Here is a 17,527-nt window from a genome sequence, read left to right on the forward strand (position 1 = left end):
TGATAGTTTGTTGCAGCAGGTGTTCCAGAAAGTATTAAAAAGTATCAGCAGTGAATAAAAATCCAATTTCAACCCCTTCCCTGCCAGATCTGTTACAGACAGTGCATTTGTACTGTCTGTATTTTTATTTTGCCCTTAAGGGTTAACTTTATTTTAAAAATCTGTGTCTTAGACTGTCTTAGACTGTTTTAGTCTGTCGTAGTCTGTCGTAGTCTGTCGTAGTCTGTCGTAGTCTGTCGTAGTCTGTCGTAGTCTGTCAGTTTCCTTCCCCCAAATCTCCATTAGATTCTTCTAACAGGAGTTAGTTTAGGGATTACTGTTTTAGTCTGTTTTAGTGTAAAAAAAAAAAAAAAATTGGTTTTAGTATTTTGTTAGTTTAGTCTGTTAGTGTGAAACATGCAGCGCATGTACAGCTTGGAGGAGGCATATGCCTTCTTGGCGTCAGACTCTGACGCCACTGACACTGCGTCCGATTTTGACCCAGATCAGTTTAGCGGCATGTCTAGTGACATGTCATCTGTGTGTGAGCCAGCTGCTAAAAGAAGCTGTGCTTCCCCTGCTACGCTGAATGTGGAGGAGGACTGGGTACCTCCACAGTCAGCTGAGCCCAACATCCCCCCTTTTAGGGCCAACGCAGGCATTAATGTGAATGTGGTTGACTTCTCCCCTATACAATATATGGAGTTATTTTTAGGGGATACCATCTGGGAGGAGATTGTTTCCCAAACTAATTTATACGCTAGTCAATTTATTGAGACCAAACCAGGTAGCTATACAGTCAGGGAGCATGCTTGGCATCCCACAGATGTCTCTGAACTTAAAAAATTCTGGGCTCTTACCATACTCATGGGGACAATAAAGAAGCCATCAATCCGCTCTTACTGGAGCACCAACCCAATTTGGTCGACTCCTATATACTCCCAAACAATGTGATACTAATGTATTTTTTTCCTTCCCTTAATGTGGGTTGTTATTGCTTAGATTTCTTATATATTGTGTGTTTTCTCTTGGTGCAAAATTGTATTGTATTATGCTATTTTTTTCTTATGATCAATAATCTTGTCTGAATGTATTTTGAATGTCATTGTACTATTAATGCCTGGACTGCATTACATATGTGTATTGCCTTTGCTGCTTGGTGATATTCTCATAGGCAGAGCCTATAGGAGGTATATATATATATATATATATATATATACACACACACTGGGACAAACTAATCCGTGATCTGATGAGGCTGACGGATCACATATGGACATAATAGCTACGTCCCTGGTAGTGGCATGATGTATGTTCAGTGAACTGGAAACATCTACTTGAAGTTTGTCTTCTTGCCCATTACACTCTCCGCCTATCCAAGTTGAAAATTTGGGGGACAGTCCTATTTAATGTTTATATGCTGTTCAAATAAAAGTTTGTATATACACCACACCACACTACTACACTCTTAGCGCTGCATTTTCTTTAGTTAAGCCTAAAAGTAGATTTCAGAACGTTATCTGTTATCTGTCACTCTTGAGAGTAACCATTTTCCCTCTTATTTATATTTTAGTATTGCCAAAAGGTTTTATGCTATGTATGTTTTTTTCTTTCTTATATATGTGAATTTTATCTTCAGGTGTTTTGCTTTCAAGTGTTGTAAGTGTAATTTAAATTGTGTGTGTGCAGTTGCATATAGTACTTATATATATATTTATTGACAAAATATTTTTTTGTAAGTTTGTATTTTAAAGGCACCTTGTTTATGTATGTTTTGAAACTACATTAGTCTAGCAGCATTTAGAAATGTTTAATGGATCACTATAGTGTCAGTAAAACAAACTCGTTTTCATGACACTATTTAACCCTTAGTCCCGCCCCCCACCCTCGTGGCCCTCCTCAGCCACTTACCTTAATCCAGCGCCAGGCTTCCTCGATGCTGGTGACCTCTCTTCCCGCACGCGCATTCAAACAGTCCATAGGAAAGCATTTCTCAATGCTTTCCTATGTAAGTTCTGCACGCTGAATGCGATTTTCGCATCCAGCTTCGCAGAAGCGCCAATAGCGTCTGTCAGGAAGACAGGCACTAGAGGTTGGCTTAACCCCTAATGTAAACAGCAGTTTCTCTGAAACTGCTATGTTTACATCTGAAGGGTTAAAACCTGAGGGACGTGGCACCCAGACCATTTCATTGAGCTGAAGTGGTCTGGGTCACTATAGTGTCCCTTTAATTATGTATTAGAAACCACAAAAATCCTGTTACCATAACAGACAAAAATGCTATGCAATCATTTTCTGACACGTCATGATCTCATCACAAGTCACCATCATGTCTCTATTATAACATGACTTCATGCAAACGTAAGAGCGTAAACAAAGCAATTAGAGTGTAAACAGTTTAAACCAAACTGAAAATGTTTAGATACACTAGCTAAGTTGGAAAATAAATAACAAATATAGTCAAATAAATAATTGTATTTTTTTAAACCACTGTTTTTGGCCTCAGCTGTGCAAGTCACGTGCATATGCAAGTCTTTCTCTGAATGCACGTCTGAGTAAACTTTGTGGGCTTTATTCATGCTAAATAGTGGCCTCCTTCTATCAGATGAAAGCTTGTGTTTTTTGTAGATGGTGCAATGTTAATGATGAGACTTTGCATGAAAGCTTTGTGGGTAACCCACACCTTGGCAATGGGCATAAAGTCTATTATAGACTTCTTAAAGGAGCACTATAGAGTCAGGAACACAAACATTTATTCCTGACCCTATAGTGTTAGAACCACTATCTAGCCCCTGTAGCCCCCTTTGCCTCCCTAAAGATAGTAACATCTTACTTGTATTCAAGTCTGAAGCGGTTGCCTCTGCCTGTGAACTTACTCTGACATTATCAGAAGAGGTGGGCTGATCCAATCACAGTGCTTCCCCATAGGATTGGCTGAGACTGACAAAGAGGCAGATCAGGGGCAGAGCCAGCACAAGTCAAACACAGCCCTGGCCAATCAGGATCTCCTCATGGAGATTAATTGAATCAATGAATCTCTATGTGGAAAGTTCAGTGTCTGCATGCAGAGGGTGGAGACACTGAATGTTTGGATGCATTTTAGGCAGCCATGACCCAGGAAGGATCTCTAACAACCATCTGAGCAGTGGCCAGTGAAGTTATCCCTAGGCTGTAATGCAAACACTGCATTTTCTCTGAAAAGTCAGTGTTTACAGCAAAAAGCCTGAAGGTAATGATTCTACAAACCTGAACAAATTCAATAAGCCGAAGTTGTTCTGGTGACTATAGTGTCCCTTTAAAGAAATGCAATACTACCTTTCATTGGGTTTGGGGGGGTCTATTACAATAAATAAATGTAAAGAGGTAGTGGTGAGACAAAATGGAAAGTTTAATTACCAGGAGACGAGAGACCAAGTAGAGATCATCTGGATGGGAGAAGAAATAGTAAAAGGACCAAACACAGAACTGATGACCTGTGCTGAGCTCTGTGTCATGGAGAGAGGCAGGATCCAGGGATTGGAAGTGACATCAGTACCTCCTCTCTACTCTCTTGCAGAGTGTTCCTGGATTGTGAGCACTAAGAAGATAAGGAACAGTCTGGCAGAGTAAGCACACTCCAGGTAAACTACTTGTAAATTATTTATTAAGGGCAAATGGAGGCTGGTGGTGAGAGAGATTGGGGAGTGAAAAGGACAGAGGCACATGTGACATGCATAGGTTAGATGAGATTCTTATTCCCCCTAAACCCACCACAGCCCCATATCCCCTTGCTTCCACTTCAGTTCCCACGTCTCCCCTGAAAAAACAAACAAACAGCCCTATGCCACCCCCCTGTACCCACCATAGCCCCAAACCCCCCATGCACCTAAGGCAGCCCCTAACCACACTGTACCAACTACAGCCCCTATCTCCCTATATCCCTGCACCCACTACAGCCCCTATCCCTCACTGCACTCACTAAAGTCCCTACCCTCCTGCACCCATTTCATCTTTTATGCCCCCACCCCCTCATCCACAACAATCCTTATGCCTTCCTGCACCCACTACAGCTGCTTTTCCACCTGCACCCACTACAGCTCCTATGCCCCCCTACTCCCATTTCAGCACTACAGCTCGTATACCCCCCCCCCCCCCCCCACCGCACCAACATCCCTGCATCTACTAGAGGCCTTTTCCTCCATGTACCCACATGCCTGGGTGCCCTGTTGTCAGTCTGCTCCTGGTGACCTTCCATGATAGACTCATATTACAAAAGGAAGGGTGATTAGTAATTATTGTAAAAATAATGAATTAAAAAACACAATGAATAACTGCATCTTATTTAAAAAAATATTCATTTTAAATAAAACATATATAAATTAAAAAAAATGATATTTAAAAAGATTTGGCTTGATCTTCCTAAATACTAATATTATGTAATTATGTCATTTCTTATTTGCATGTAAAAATTATGTGCATCACCTCTAGCTTCTTACTTTAACACATTAAGGACGTAAGCAATTGTCCAAATTCTAAATTAAACTAGTGTTTGTTCCACCACAATTAAAAATGTTTCTGTTTAAGTGCCGCCATACATGCTGTATTATATTTTAAGGACAGAAAGGGCTTTCTTTTAATATCCTATGTGTATACCTAACATAACTTCTAACTATAAATAAGATTTTAAAAAATTGGAAAAAAAATTAAGAAATAAAAAAAATGCATTATTCACATTTGCTTATAATAAAATTTACACATCCAGTGCAATTAAAGCAAAATAGAATCCATGGATCAGTCCTGGTTGTTAAGTGCCTCATATATCTAGGATCTAAATTAATTTTTGTGGGGAACACTAACCTTACACCAACCCCTCGAATGCTTGGCAAACCCTACCTCTAAACCTATGCTTGCACTTATACGAACCATAAACCTACCCTAACCTTACGTCAAGCTGATAGACAGCCACTAGAGGAGGACTTAACCCTGCAAGGTAATTATTGCAGTTTATAAACACTTGCAGGATCAAGGGTGATGTGAGTTGGCACCCAGACCACTCCAATGGGCAGAAGTGGTCTGGGTGCCTGGAGTGTCCCTTTAAAGAAAGAAGAATACTCTGGCAACTGACAGTTCCACCCATTAATGATTTTATGGATTCTTCTTTTTTTTTTTTTTTTTTATAATCATCCATATTAAAGGAGGTAAAAAATCGAACTCTTGCCATAAATCAGATTATTACATAATCATGTCTGTCTAATAGGAGTCCAGCAGTGCAAATGCTGCATATTCAAACATCTAAAACTGCTGGATAATCTTTGCTTGAGTTGTGAGTTAATTGATCACGTGTCATTTCCATGTGGGCTAATTAGGGTTCACCTGCTAAGGAAGACCTTTTAATTCCTGTGTTTCTTTGAATTATCAATTAAAGTATTTTTGCTTTCATATTTTGATATACCTCCATGGAAATCTTGCTTTGGTTCAAGGATGTGCACACCTGTAGCTAAATTCACATATTAATTTTAATTTATTGTCAAATGAGAATATGATTCTATCCTAACAGCTATTAAAACTAGAACACATTTTATAGACTGCATTCAGCCTATTACAACCCTTAAAGGGCTACTCCAACCAAAAACTGTGATTTAAGTAAATAATGTTTTGGTCAAAATATTCCTTCTTATCCCAACTTATTTCTCTTACGCCCTTAGTTATTGCTTAGGATAGGTGGGATCCAAAATCCACTCTTGATTAACAGGGGATCCATGGGCACACTTTATTTTATATTGATTCTCACCCCACAAGCCAGAGAATGGCAGAATGAACCCAGTACTGGCATGATAAGGAATACCATGTATCAGAACCAACCAGATAGCAGTTATGTGAGAGACTATGGCTTGTTTTGTTTTTTCACAATCTACCAACTTTGTACATGGTGTTCCTGTAAGGAACATGGTTATTCAAGGGCTCAATGTATTTTTTTTATTGTATGTAATTTTTCTCAAAGAACTGAAATTCATGCAGACTTTCTTGACAGGATCTCTTTTTTGATTGGCCACTATTTTCAACCAAACTATTCACGCATGAGTTGTAGTAGTGGTATAAGGTAGCTTTTCTCCCTGTCTCCTTAAATTGAGATGTTTTTGTCCTACCTAATGAGTAGGGAGAGTATTGATAATTAAATTATAGGCCTACTGAAGCAAACTAAAACTTTACTTTAAAAACTCATAGTTAATTATGATCATTGTGAATATATCTATTCACTGAAAATGTTGGTCATTCTGCTTATGTTTACAATGCAGGTGTTATTCTGAAGGTTTAGCAGAAGTATGTACCATTCACCTTAAATATAAGGAGCGTATAGATACACATCCTATCTGGGAGAGTGTCATGCTGTGCACAATCAGTTAGTCAGTACTTCACATTTTTATAAAGTTTGTAAACATTAGGCCAACCACAGGTTAATTTACAAAGTGGTAAGCCACCAGTGACTTAGTCACTAATATGGATGTTGTTAACATCACCATCACGCGGATATGTACCTGGCACAATACAAGCTCAAGGTACAATACAAATAGTTTACATGTTTTGGACATGTATATAAATCTTTAGATATAGCATATATCTCCTCTTATCTAGCTCACTAAGGTTCATTACGGTGAAATGTGCAAGTGCAGTGTGAGCCTTTTTATACTATCCAGTTACGTCTATTATAATTTACGCCTATAAAAGAGGTGGATGTCATAAGTAGGGTGGGCCATTAAGCATGAACCAGGATGTTGGAAAATTCACAGTATTTTTTTGACTGCAAATATCTACTGACAGTTTATAATATCAACAGTTAAGGGCTGTTATTAAGCATCCACATAGGAAACATGCCCTAAGAGTGCCCAACTAATATCCTGTGACAAATGTTCCTTTTCACGAACGTTTGTCACAAACTCCTGGAGGAGTGCAGAAGTTGGTCTCCTGCCCACATACTATGGTCCTGAGACCCCATTCAGGAGTTAACCTGCCCGACCTCCCCTAGTGGCTTTTCCTCAGTGCCCCTGGTTCGACACTTTCCCTCTCCTGAATTGAACCGAATGCTCGCTCCTTAGCGGTCGTTTACATTAACAAACCCACCAACGGTCCTCAGTGGTACTTAGCCACGACCCCTATGGAACTATTTTTGGCATGAGGACTTCTTGGTTCCCAGTCATCTTGGTTAGTTTGTAGGAACTAAACCGTGAACGGTCCTCAGCGAAACTTAGCTCTTTTCAGGTAGAGGACTTCACGGTTCCCTTTCGTCTTGTTTCGGTATTTTAACCCACTTGCCAACCCACTAGGAGAGCACTTTTTGGAGGGAATGTGCCTGAGACTATGAGAAACTAACGGCGTTCAGATCAGGACTGTAGGACATGTGGGGTTTGTGTATGTTTTTATTATGTTTTGGGATACTTTTATGTTTCTATGTTTTTATGTTTGGCTCTCTGTATCTGGGAGATAATTAACTCACCGGCCCTTAACTCTATTATCTCCCAGGCACATAGACTCCTGGGTGGAGCTTGAATAGTATTGTATGGAAACCCCCTGTTGGGGTCTATGCATAACAGGTTGAGTTTGGCTCATTAAAGGCAGTTGTACTCTCAGAACTTTGTGTCGTACAGTTACTGGGAGGTGAAAGGGCTTTTCACTATTCTTGTTCCAGCTTGTGGAGGATTCAGCAGGGAAAGTCCTTGTAAGGACTATAGATCCCAGGACTGTGTGTCGTCCAGTTCCTGGGGGAAAAGAGAGCTGGTTTCATACTTTGTTGCTGGAAGGAGAGGCTCCAGTAGGATCCCAGCCAAGCCACTGCGACTGGGGCAGAAACATTGAGGTTTCCCCTGTTCCAGCAAGGAAGTGATCCTTGGCAGACGTACCCAGCCAGGATACATGTTGCTCCACTACCAGATAAAGGCAGCCAGTTGGTGCCGAAACCTGGGGGGGTTTGGTGACTCATGTTTCTGTCTGAGGCTTGTAAGGATTTTTGTGGTAATTTTTTACTATTATTTTATTGTATCTGCCTTTACTTCTGTTACTTTGTTTATATTCATTTTTTCTTATGTGTTTTCATTCTGGTACTTTTTTGTACATAATAAAATTTAAATATTTTTTTGAGATTGTTATGGTGTGCATTCTATATTCTATATACATTTGAATATTCAAAGCACTTGAGGGAGCGCTTATATGGTTTGCACCTGGCTGTTCTTATATTGTTTTGTCTCTCCATGTGCTGTTGTTTTGTAAACCGTTAATCAAACATAAAAACTGTTTTGCGCTGTTACTTATGTAGGTCCATTGAAAGCCACACATGATTGTAGTACTTATGATGCCAGGAGTACCCTGTCTTGGTTCCCCACTAATGAGGAAATCCATTTAGCAATGTTTTGTCTTCTTTCCAGGGTCCCTGCCAGCCTCTAAGGCTCATATACTACCAGGTGGTGCTCTTCTGGCTTATGTAGAGCTGCAGGTGTGAGCTTCAATTATAAATCAGATATTAGTAACATTTATTGCTTAGCAGTTTTTTTGCATTAAAATACAAAGTAAAAATGCCTGTTTGCTTTTTTTTGTGCATTCATGTCATATTGCCACACGATGCTCAATTTAAGTCAACTGAAGTCAACTTATTTAAAAAAAAAAAATTGTCCTGATGCCACTAGCACTGCTTAAGTATTAAAATGTGAAGTGTTGGGGGCGGGGCCTGACTGCAGAGCGGGACGGTCGCAGGTCTCTGCTGCTCCCGCACTCTACAGCGCCAAGAACCGGTTCCAGCGGAGCAGAACCCGTGAACCGAATCCTCTTGACTCCCAAACGACTTGGGGCACTGAGACCTGCACAATGATACCACTCTCGAGGCTCACCGCACTGCTCCCGCTCGCACAGCCATTGAGGCCTACACACGTGGCGGAGGCGGGGGAGACGGCCGCTCTCCCGTCATCCCACCGCGGTGGGAGACAAGGCTCAAGCCACCGTTCCCCCCCCTATGGACCGGCGGGGGTTATCCCGGTCCTCACCAATCTGACACACTCGGCAACAAGGCCTACGACTGCCCACCCTGGCTGGGGCCATGTCAATATAGAGCCCAACAACCTGGCGGACGACACACCAAGGCCTCCACCGACACAACCCCAACTTACCAGCCTGGGTCTGATTTTTCAGAGGTTCTGGGATCGGCTGGAAAAACGCCTCGCCAGAGCCTCCCCTGTCCACAAAGTACAGACAGCAGAGATGGCGATGAGGAGACGGAGCAGACCGACCCCGGGTAACGCTTGTACCCATACGTCTGCAACTACCGCTTTTTGCCCACCCAAGCTGCGGGTCACTAGGGGGCACCCTCTAAAGCTTCTGCCACCTCGCCGGAAGCCCGCCCGCCGTTGGCGGCGGCGAAACACCGGGGCTATCTGCAGCACCCGTTTAGGGAAAGGCCCGGTCCAATTGCGTTCCCGAGCCTGTGGCACACCGAAGCCGACCCACCAAGAAGCTTGGGGCTGGGGAGAGGTCCCTCCTCCCTCGCGACGACCCTGCTCAATCCAGATCACCCACGCCTCGACCGCCACGCTTCCTACCTCAGGTATTGGATGAAACAGAGAACCTGAACACCAGGCCGGCACACGAGACCTCTCACCATCTTACACGGACTGCCGGCGGGAGGGACAAGCTCCACCACAGCTGAGTACTGCCTAACACCCGGGCGGACATAGACTCTTAGTGACCTTGTCACATTACACATGGACCCACACTGTACCATATCCACACCTTGGCTTTTCCCCTCTCTTTAGACACGCTATAGCCCGGTAAGCACTCTATGCCCTGGGCAGATTTCATAAGGGCAGTTGTCTGGCCTCTGCTGAGTGTCCCTAGCCTGACCCTAGCATTTAAAGGGGAATATCCCCCATACACTTGGTCTCCAGCTTGTAACTAACCGTAACCTTGTATATGTACTGGGAATGTTTGTTTAAAGCCTGTAATTCCATGCATAGCTTAGGAACACTGTGATGCTTGAATAGCCTATAAATCTCTTATAATTAATCGAATGCATCATTGTACGCTAATAGTTTCCCCGTATTGTCAGTAACGCTATGTCTCTTCATGTTTTAATAAGTAAAGATCGCAGTCCTTCCTAAATGTGAAACACAAACCAGCTTGTCAGCATTAACGTATGTTATAATGATACCTACTAAACTTCACTCTTTTACCTTAGTTAATGATGTTTTACTTTGTGACGCTTAACCTAACCTGAAACGCTGTGATTATTCATGTTAAAAAAAAGAAAAATATGGCAGGTTTTCTTGGGAGTGTAATGTGAACCATCTTGTTAACATTCACATATGTTATCCCTATGTACCTCCCTTTTCTGTTCTGTACCCCATAACGCATATGCCATAATAAAAGAAAGATTGACAAAAAAAAAATAAAAATGTGAAGTGTTGATAGGAATTTGTTGTAATGTAAAATATACCCTAAAGATAATTATTTTCTTGATATACATGGTTATGTAGATTGAAACTGTTTTGGCAATGAAATGTAAAATTAGGTAAATGCATGCTTTAATGCAGTATCTGACTTATCTTAAGAGAGCGCTCAGGCGGCTGCAGCATTTAAAGGGGTGGCGGGCCCCCTGATGGCGGGCCCCCCTCCCGGCCGGGCCCTCGGACCATGTCCGAAGTGCACGACCGGTCAGTCCGCCCCTGCTTCTAATATTGACGTTGCTTTGTGAATTAGGAGGTCTTGCTTAAAGCCTCTAAAACAACTTTAGCTCAATTAAGTAGTTTAGGTGTCTAGATCATGCCTCTGTGCTCTCAGTGCTGAATTCCCTGCATTTTGTAGTTAAATCACTTTGTTTATACTGCCCTTGTCACATCGTCACATCTCCCTGCATGTGACTTACACATTCTCCCTAAACACTTTCTGTAAAGTGAGATCTAGTGTTTAGAATTCCTTTATTGCACAATCTATTTAATTTAGAATTTCTTATCTCTTGCTCTGTTAATAGCCTTCTAGAACCTGCGTGAGCCTCCTGTGTCATTAAAGTTCAATTTACAGAGTATGAGATCAAAACTTCTAAAGCAAGTAAATGATTGAAAATGAAACATTTTTATTATGCCAGCTGGCATACCTTTTTAACACTTGGATACTACACTACAATAACGTCCAACTTCATATCTATCACCTGTCTTCCACAATGTCATTTGCATATCTGTTTCTATTTTATCTTGGTTGGCATTGTATCAAGTTGAAAGATATATTAAATAAAAAAAATAAAAAAATTCTTATAATATGGTAAGGGGCTCTCCATACAACTTATATTTGTAGTACAGTTCCACACAAGAATTTATTGCAAAAGTGACAGAACAGTCAAAGTAGAGCAAACTACAGGTAGCAGTCTATCTTGACAGGTTTTATTTTGTAACTGACCTCACGATCTGCATATTTTGTTTCCATATTAGCAGGTTTAATTGACTGATGCAGACTTACTCATTTGACTTACACAGTTGATACATATATAAATAGGGGAGTTAGGGCTGGCTGTGCGATACTTGTGTTAGGGAGACATTGAAATACAAATCTACTCCGGCTTCAACCAACCTGGTGTTATTATTCAACAAAACCATTGTTTGTTCTTTTTCAGGTTGTACCCGAAAGTATATTTACTGTAAATCTGCTTTCCTTTCTTAATTATACCCACAATAGCCAAGACTGCACAACATTACATGAACACTTAACCTAGAAAATAGATATGTTTATTTTTTATTATACTTGGCTTGGTGTAAAGTTCCCACTTTTTAAAACAACAATAAAACTAGACAAAATCACTGGTAATCTAAGGTTGGTCAGGCTAGGCCAGGCCAATCCAATGCTTCCCAAAGAGGGCATTCAGCCAATTAGATGGTTCTCATACAGAAATATAAATCCACTTACTGAAGGTCTTCAGTAAGGAAGTGTCTCTAGTGGCTGTTTGACCACTTCTAGATACATTGTACAGGGCAGCAGCTATACACCAAAACCACAACATTAAGAATTGGGTGTTTTTGTGCTTAAAGATGAAGGGCTAATTGTAAAGAAACACAGAACACAAGACAGAAAATTATAGACAGATATTGATAAGTACACATGAATATTTACACAGAAAAATACAGTGTGACATACACACAACACAGAGAGGTGTACACACATAGAAAGGAATAAAATTGCACCAACAAAATGTTTTTTTTTTCATGAAGAGTAGTCCTGGTATAATAGTTATATTATTACTGTCCTTGTGTATTTATTAATTTTTTGTTGTTTCTGCAGCTTTCTCTATATTTTACGCCAGTTCGAGAATCTAAATATATTGAAAAAAAAAAAATCAGACACAGCTGGAGGAAGGAATCTCAGGGATGAGGCATTCAATCACACCTTATACTCACAGGTGTCAGGTACAACTGAGCACATTTACACTAATCTCTCTCTATACACTCTGTGAATGTGCAAAATAAAATAATTCCAAATAATTTGTTGTAATTTTTTAAGCCAGTTCATTTGTGTTAGATAATGAAACTGAGTCCCACAACACATAGACTATATATATATATATATATATATATATATATATATATATATAGTCTATTATAATGTTTTTAAACTTTTGTGTATTGTGTAAAACTGTGTGTGTTTGTGTATATGTATTTATCGGTCAAATGGAAAAGCTGGTAGACATTGTTTGCAAACCATTTGTAAGGATTTAAGTAATCTGCTAACATATCCAGTTTTTTTTTTTAATGCATCTCCCTTGGCTATTATGCTAGCATAGAAACATAATGATTGTAGCTTATTAATAGCTACTAAGTGAGCACACCCCTAAGTGGAAATGTCCAAATTGGTCCAGAGGTGTCAATATTTTGTGTGGCCACCATTATTTTCCAGCACTGCCTTAACCCTCATGGGCATGCGGTTCACCAGAGCTTCACAGATTGCCACTGGAGTCCTCTTCCACTCCTCCATGACGACATCACGGAGCTGGTGGATGTTAGAGACCTTGCGCTCCCCCACCTTCTGTTTGAGGATGCCCCACAAATGCTCAATAGGGTTTGGAGACATGCTTGGCCAGTCCATCACCTTCACCTTCAGCTTCTTTAGCAAGACAGTGGTCATCTTGGATGTTTGTTTGGGGTCATTATCATGTTGGAATACTGCCCTACAGCCCAGTCTCCGAAGGGAGGGATCATGCTCTGCTATGTCACAGTACATGTTGGCACTCATGGTTCCCGCAATGAACTGTAGCTCATGCAGGCCCAGACCATGACATTCCCACCAACATGCTTGACTGTAGGCAAGACACACTTGTCTTTGTACTCCTCCCCTGGTTGCCGCTACACACGCTTGACACCTTCTGAACCAAATAAGTTTATCTTGGTCTCATCGGACCACAGGACATGGTTCCAGTAATCCATGTCCTTAGTATGTTTGTCTTCAGCAAACTGTTTGCAGGCTTTCTTGTGCACCATCTTTAGAAGAGGCTTCCTTCTGGGACAACAGCCATGCATACCAATTTAATGCAGTGTGCAGCGTATGGTCTGAGCACTAACAGGCTGAACCCCCACCCCTTCATCCTCTGCAGCAATGCTGGCAGCACTCATAGGTCTATTTCCCAAAGACAACCTCTGGGTAGGACGCTGAGCATGTGCACTCAACTTCTTTGGTCGACAATGGCGAGGCCTGTTCTGTTGGAACCTGTCCTGTGAAACCACTGTATGGTCTTGCCCACCGTGCTGCAGCTCAGTTTCAGGGTCTTGGCAATCTTCTTATAGCCTATGCCATTTATTTGTAGAGCAACAATAATTTTTTTCAGATACTCCGAGTTCTACGCCATGAGGTGCCATGTTTAAATTCCAGTGACCAGTATGAGAGAGTGTGAGAGCGATAGCATAGAAACATAGAAACATAGAATGTGATGGCAGATAAGAACCATTCGGCCCATCTAGTCTGCCCAGTTTTCTAAATACTTTCATTAGTCCCTGGCCTTATCTTATAGTTAGGATAGCCTTATGCCTATCCCACGCATGCTTAAACTCCTTTACTGTGTTAACCTCTACCACTTCAGCTGGAAGGCTATTCCATGCATCCACTACCCTCTCAGTAAAGTAATACTTCCTGGTATTATTTTTAAACCTTTGTCCCTCTAATTTAAGACTATGTCCTCTTGTTGTGGTAGTTTTTCTTCTTTTAAATATAGTCTCCTCCTTTACTGTGTTGATTCCCTTTATGTATTTAAATGTTTCTATCATATCCCCCCTGTCTCGTCTTTCCTCCAAGCTATACATGTTAAGATCCTTTAACCTTTCCTGGTAAGTTTTAACCTGCAATCCATGAACCAGTTTAGTAGCCCTTCTTTGAACTCTCTCTAAGGTATCAATATCCTTCTGAAGATAGGGTCTCCAGTACTGTGTACAGTACTCCAAGTGAGGTCTCACCAGTGTTCTGTACAATGGCATGAGCACTTCCCTCTTTCTACTGCTAATACCTCTCCCTATACAACCAAGCATTCTGCTAGGATTTCCTGCTGCTCTATTACATTGTCTGCCTACCTTTAAGTCATCAGAAATAATCACCCCTAAATCCCTTTCCTCAGATGTTGAGGTTAGGACTCTTATCAAATATTTTGTACTCTACCCTTGGGTTTTTACGTCCAAGATGCATTATCTTGCACTTATCCACATTAAATGTCAGTTGCCACAACTCTGACCATTTTTCTAGTTTACCTAAATCATTTTCCATTTGGCTTATCCCTCCTGGAACATCAACCCTGTTACATATCTTAGTATCATCCGCAAAAAGACACACCTTACCATCAAGACCTTCTGCAATATCACTAATAAAAATATTAAAGAGAATGGGTCCAAGTACAGATCCCTGAGGTACCCCACTGGTGACAAGCCCAAGCTTCGAATATACTCCATTGACTACAACCCTCTGTTGCCTGTCACTCAGCCACTGCCTTACCCATTCAACAATATTGGAATCCAAACTCAAAGATTGTAGTTTATTGATAAGCCTTCTATGTGCAACAGTGTCAAAAGCCTTACTGAAATCTAGGTAAGCAATGTCTACTGCACCACCCTGATCTATAATTTTAGTTACCCAATCAAAAAAATCAATAAGATTAGTTTGGCATGATCTCCCTGAAGTAAACCCATGTTGTCTCTGGTCTTGAAATCCATGTGTTTTTAGATGTTCAACAATCCTATCCTTTAACATGGTTTCCATCACTTTCCCCACTACTGAAGTAAGGCTTACTGGCCTATAGTTGCCCGACTCCTCCCTATTACCTTTCTTGTGAATGGGCACAACATTCGCTAACTTCCAATCTTTTGGGACTACTCCTGTTATCAATGATTGGTTAAATAAATCTGTTAATGGTTTTGCTAGTACACCACTAAGCTCTTTTAATAGCTTAGGGTGTATTCCATCAGGTCCCATTGACTTATTTGTCTTTACTTTTGACAGTTGAAATAGAACCTCTTCCTCTGTAAAATAGCACCGAATTTAACACACCTGAGACACTTTAACACTAACGAGTCACATGACACCAGGAGGAAAATGGCTAATTGGGCCCAATTTGGACATTACCACTTAGGGATGTACTCACTTTTGTTGCCAATGGTTTAGACATCAATGCCTGTGTGTTGAGTTATTTTGAGGGAACAGCAAATTTACATTGCTATACAAGCTGTATACTTACTACTTTACATTGTAGCAGAGTGTAATTTCTTCAGTGTTGTTACATGAAAACATATAATAAAATATTTACAAAAATGTGAGGGGTGTACTCACTTTTGTGAGATAAATATATATATATATATATATATATATATATATATATATATATATATATATATATATACACATATAAAACAGTAGCTATTTGAAGTGCAAAAAATAATATATATATATATATATATATATATATATATACATAAAAACAGTGTACTAATATTATTCATATATTAGTGTATTAGTATTTAGAAGTATTTGATGTTTTCCATAGCTCCATAATCATTGTGTATACTGTCAGGTTAATCCCATAATGGTATAGTTCACAGTATATACTGTGTAACTCACCATGCAGTGATATGGTCTACTACAAAATGCATGCTTGCGGAAATGAGAAATGAAAGCCTTATTTTAACAAGGAATTAAGATGCATTTAAATATGTAAATCACCATGAAAGGCATACAATGACATCAAAAGTGAGATTATAACAGTATTAAAGGGGGGCATATTTAGCTAGAGGTATAATAAATGCAGGACCCTCTAAAGAGCCTCCAAAATAGAATTTTATAGTCTTAAATTATACATATTTATTTGAAATAAGTATCTTCATAAATGTATTTTTGCAATGTGATGTTATTATAAATGACCTTGAAACCTAACAATCAGGACAAATGAAATGGCACAATATTAATGGCTTTCAATTAAAATAGATCATTTTGTAATAATATCTATTAAAGTTTAAACATTATTGAATAAGCAAATATCCATTCACATTTTTATATATTTATAGCATATTGCATGCCATAATTTAAGAACGAAATGGTAATCTGGTTTCTAAAACAGGTAATATACCTCACACATTTCTATCACACATATCTTTTTTTTAGCAAACAAGTATTTGCCAGTTAAATTAGATAAATACCGTAGTTGCTTATATTTTGATATATTTTTGCTACATTCATTACAAGCATCTATTACAACCTAAAACATGATACTGCATGTTGTAGACGGCACATGCCAGCCAGCTCAGTAATCACGCTGTGTCAGCCTCTTTTAACACATAACACTCATTCATCCTCCAACCTAACAGAAAACCCAAAACAAAAACACTGCTAAAAGAAGAGATTTTGGATCGGTACTTACAGCCTTTGATAAAATGATAGTGAGACATTCTTTAATCTGCAGCGAAAGCCTTGTTACAGTTTTCTGCATTCTTTGCTGTTAGAACTGTGTATAGATTTGCATTATTTAGATCCCACAATCAGGTATCCAGTTCACCATAGAATGCATAATTTATTGAAGCTTATATTCCAAGAAAGATACAGAACAGCCTTTCTATTCATTTTCACCTGCCTGCTGAAGTTACGTCTGTGTGTCTCGAACCATAGCCACTGCACGTGCTAGAGTAGCTTATTTTATATGCAGAGTTCTTAATCCTACATCACTGGGGATAAACGAATAAAGCTGGCGTGCAGGCTCGTTCTCCTGGATCAGAGGTGTTTAGATGCTGCTGCTTTTACTGGTGCTGCTGCAGCACTGCGGTTCTTACAATCGTGCCTGTTAATAGCTTTCCAATGGTGTTCAGAATAAGGCAGGAAAGTAAGATTGGTTGCCTGATTCTACGAAGTTGCAGAAAAAGGGGGTGTTACATTTTAGAAGTGAACGTTGCCTTCAGCCAAATGTGTCTAGATTCCTAGCTGTTGTTATTAAGGATTATTTTAGGAACCAGCAGTTGTTGTGTGAAAGGGTATGCACGTCAGCTGCTTGAAATCGTCTCTATCCAGCATTTTCAAGTTTAAGTCT

The 17,527-nt window shown here is 40.0% G+C and overlaps 1 protein-coding gene across 1 annotated transcript in view; it reads right to left on the minus strand.

Moving 5' to 3' along the window:
• MYO16 (myosin XVI) overlaps nucleotides 1-17,247 on the minus strand; it is a 312,032-nt gene extending 294,785 nt beyond the window's left edge. The window contains exon 1 of the mRNA XM_063459903.1: nucleotides 16,868-17,247. Coding sequence (XP_063315973.1) covers nucleotides 16,868-16,895 — 28 coding nt within the window. The 5' untranslated portion in view covers nucleotides 16,896-17,247. The remainder of the gene's footprint in view (nucleotides 1-16,867) is intronic.
• Nucleotides 17,248-17,527: the final 280 nt, after the last annotated feature.

This window comes from Pelobates fuscus, chromosome 1, assembly GCF_036172605.1.
Source record: "Pelobates fuscus isolate aPelFus1 chromosome 1, aPelFus1.pri, whole genome shotgun sequence".
Lineage (NCBI taxonomy): Eukaryota > Metazoa > Chordata > Amphibia > Anura > Pelobatidae > Pelobates > Pelobates fuscus.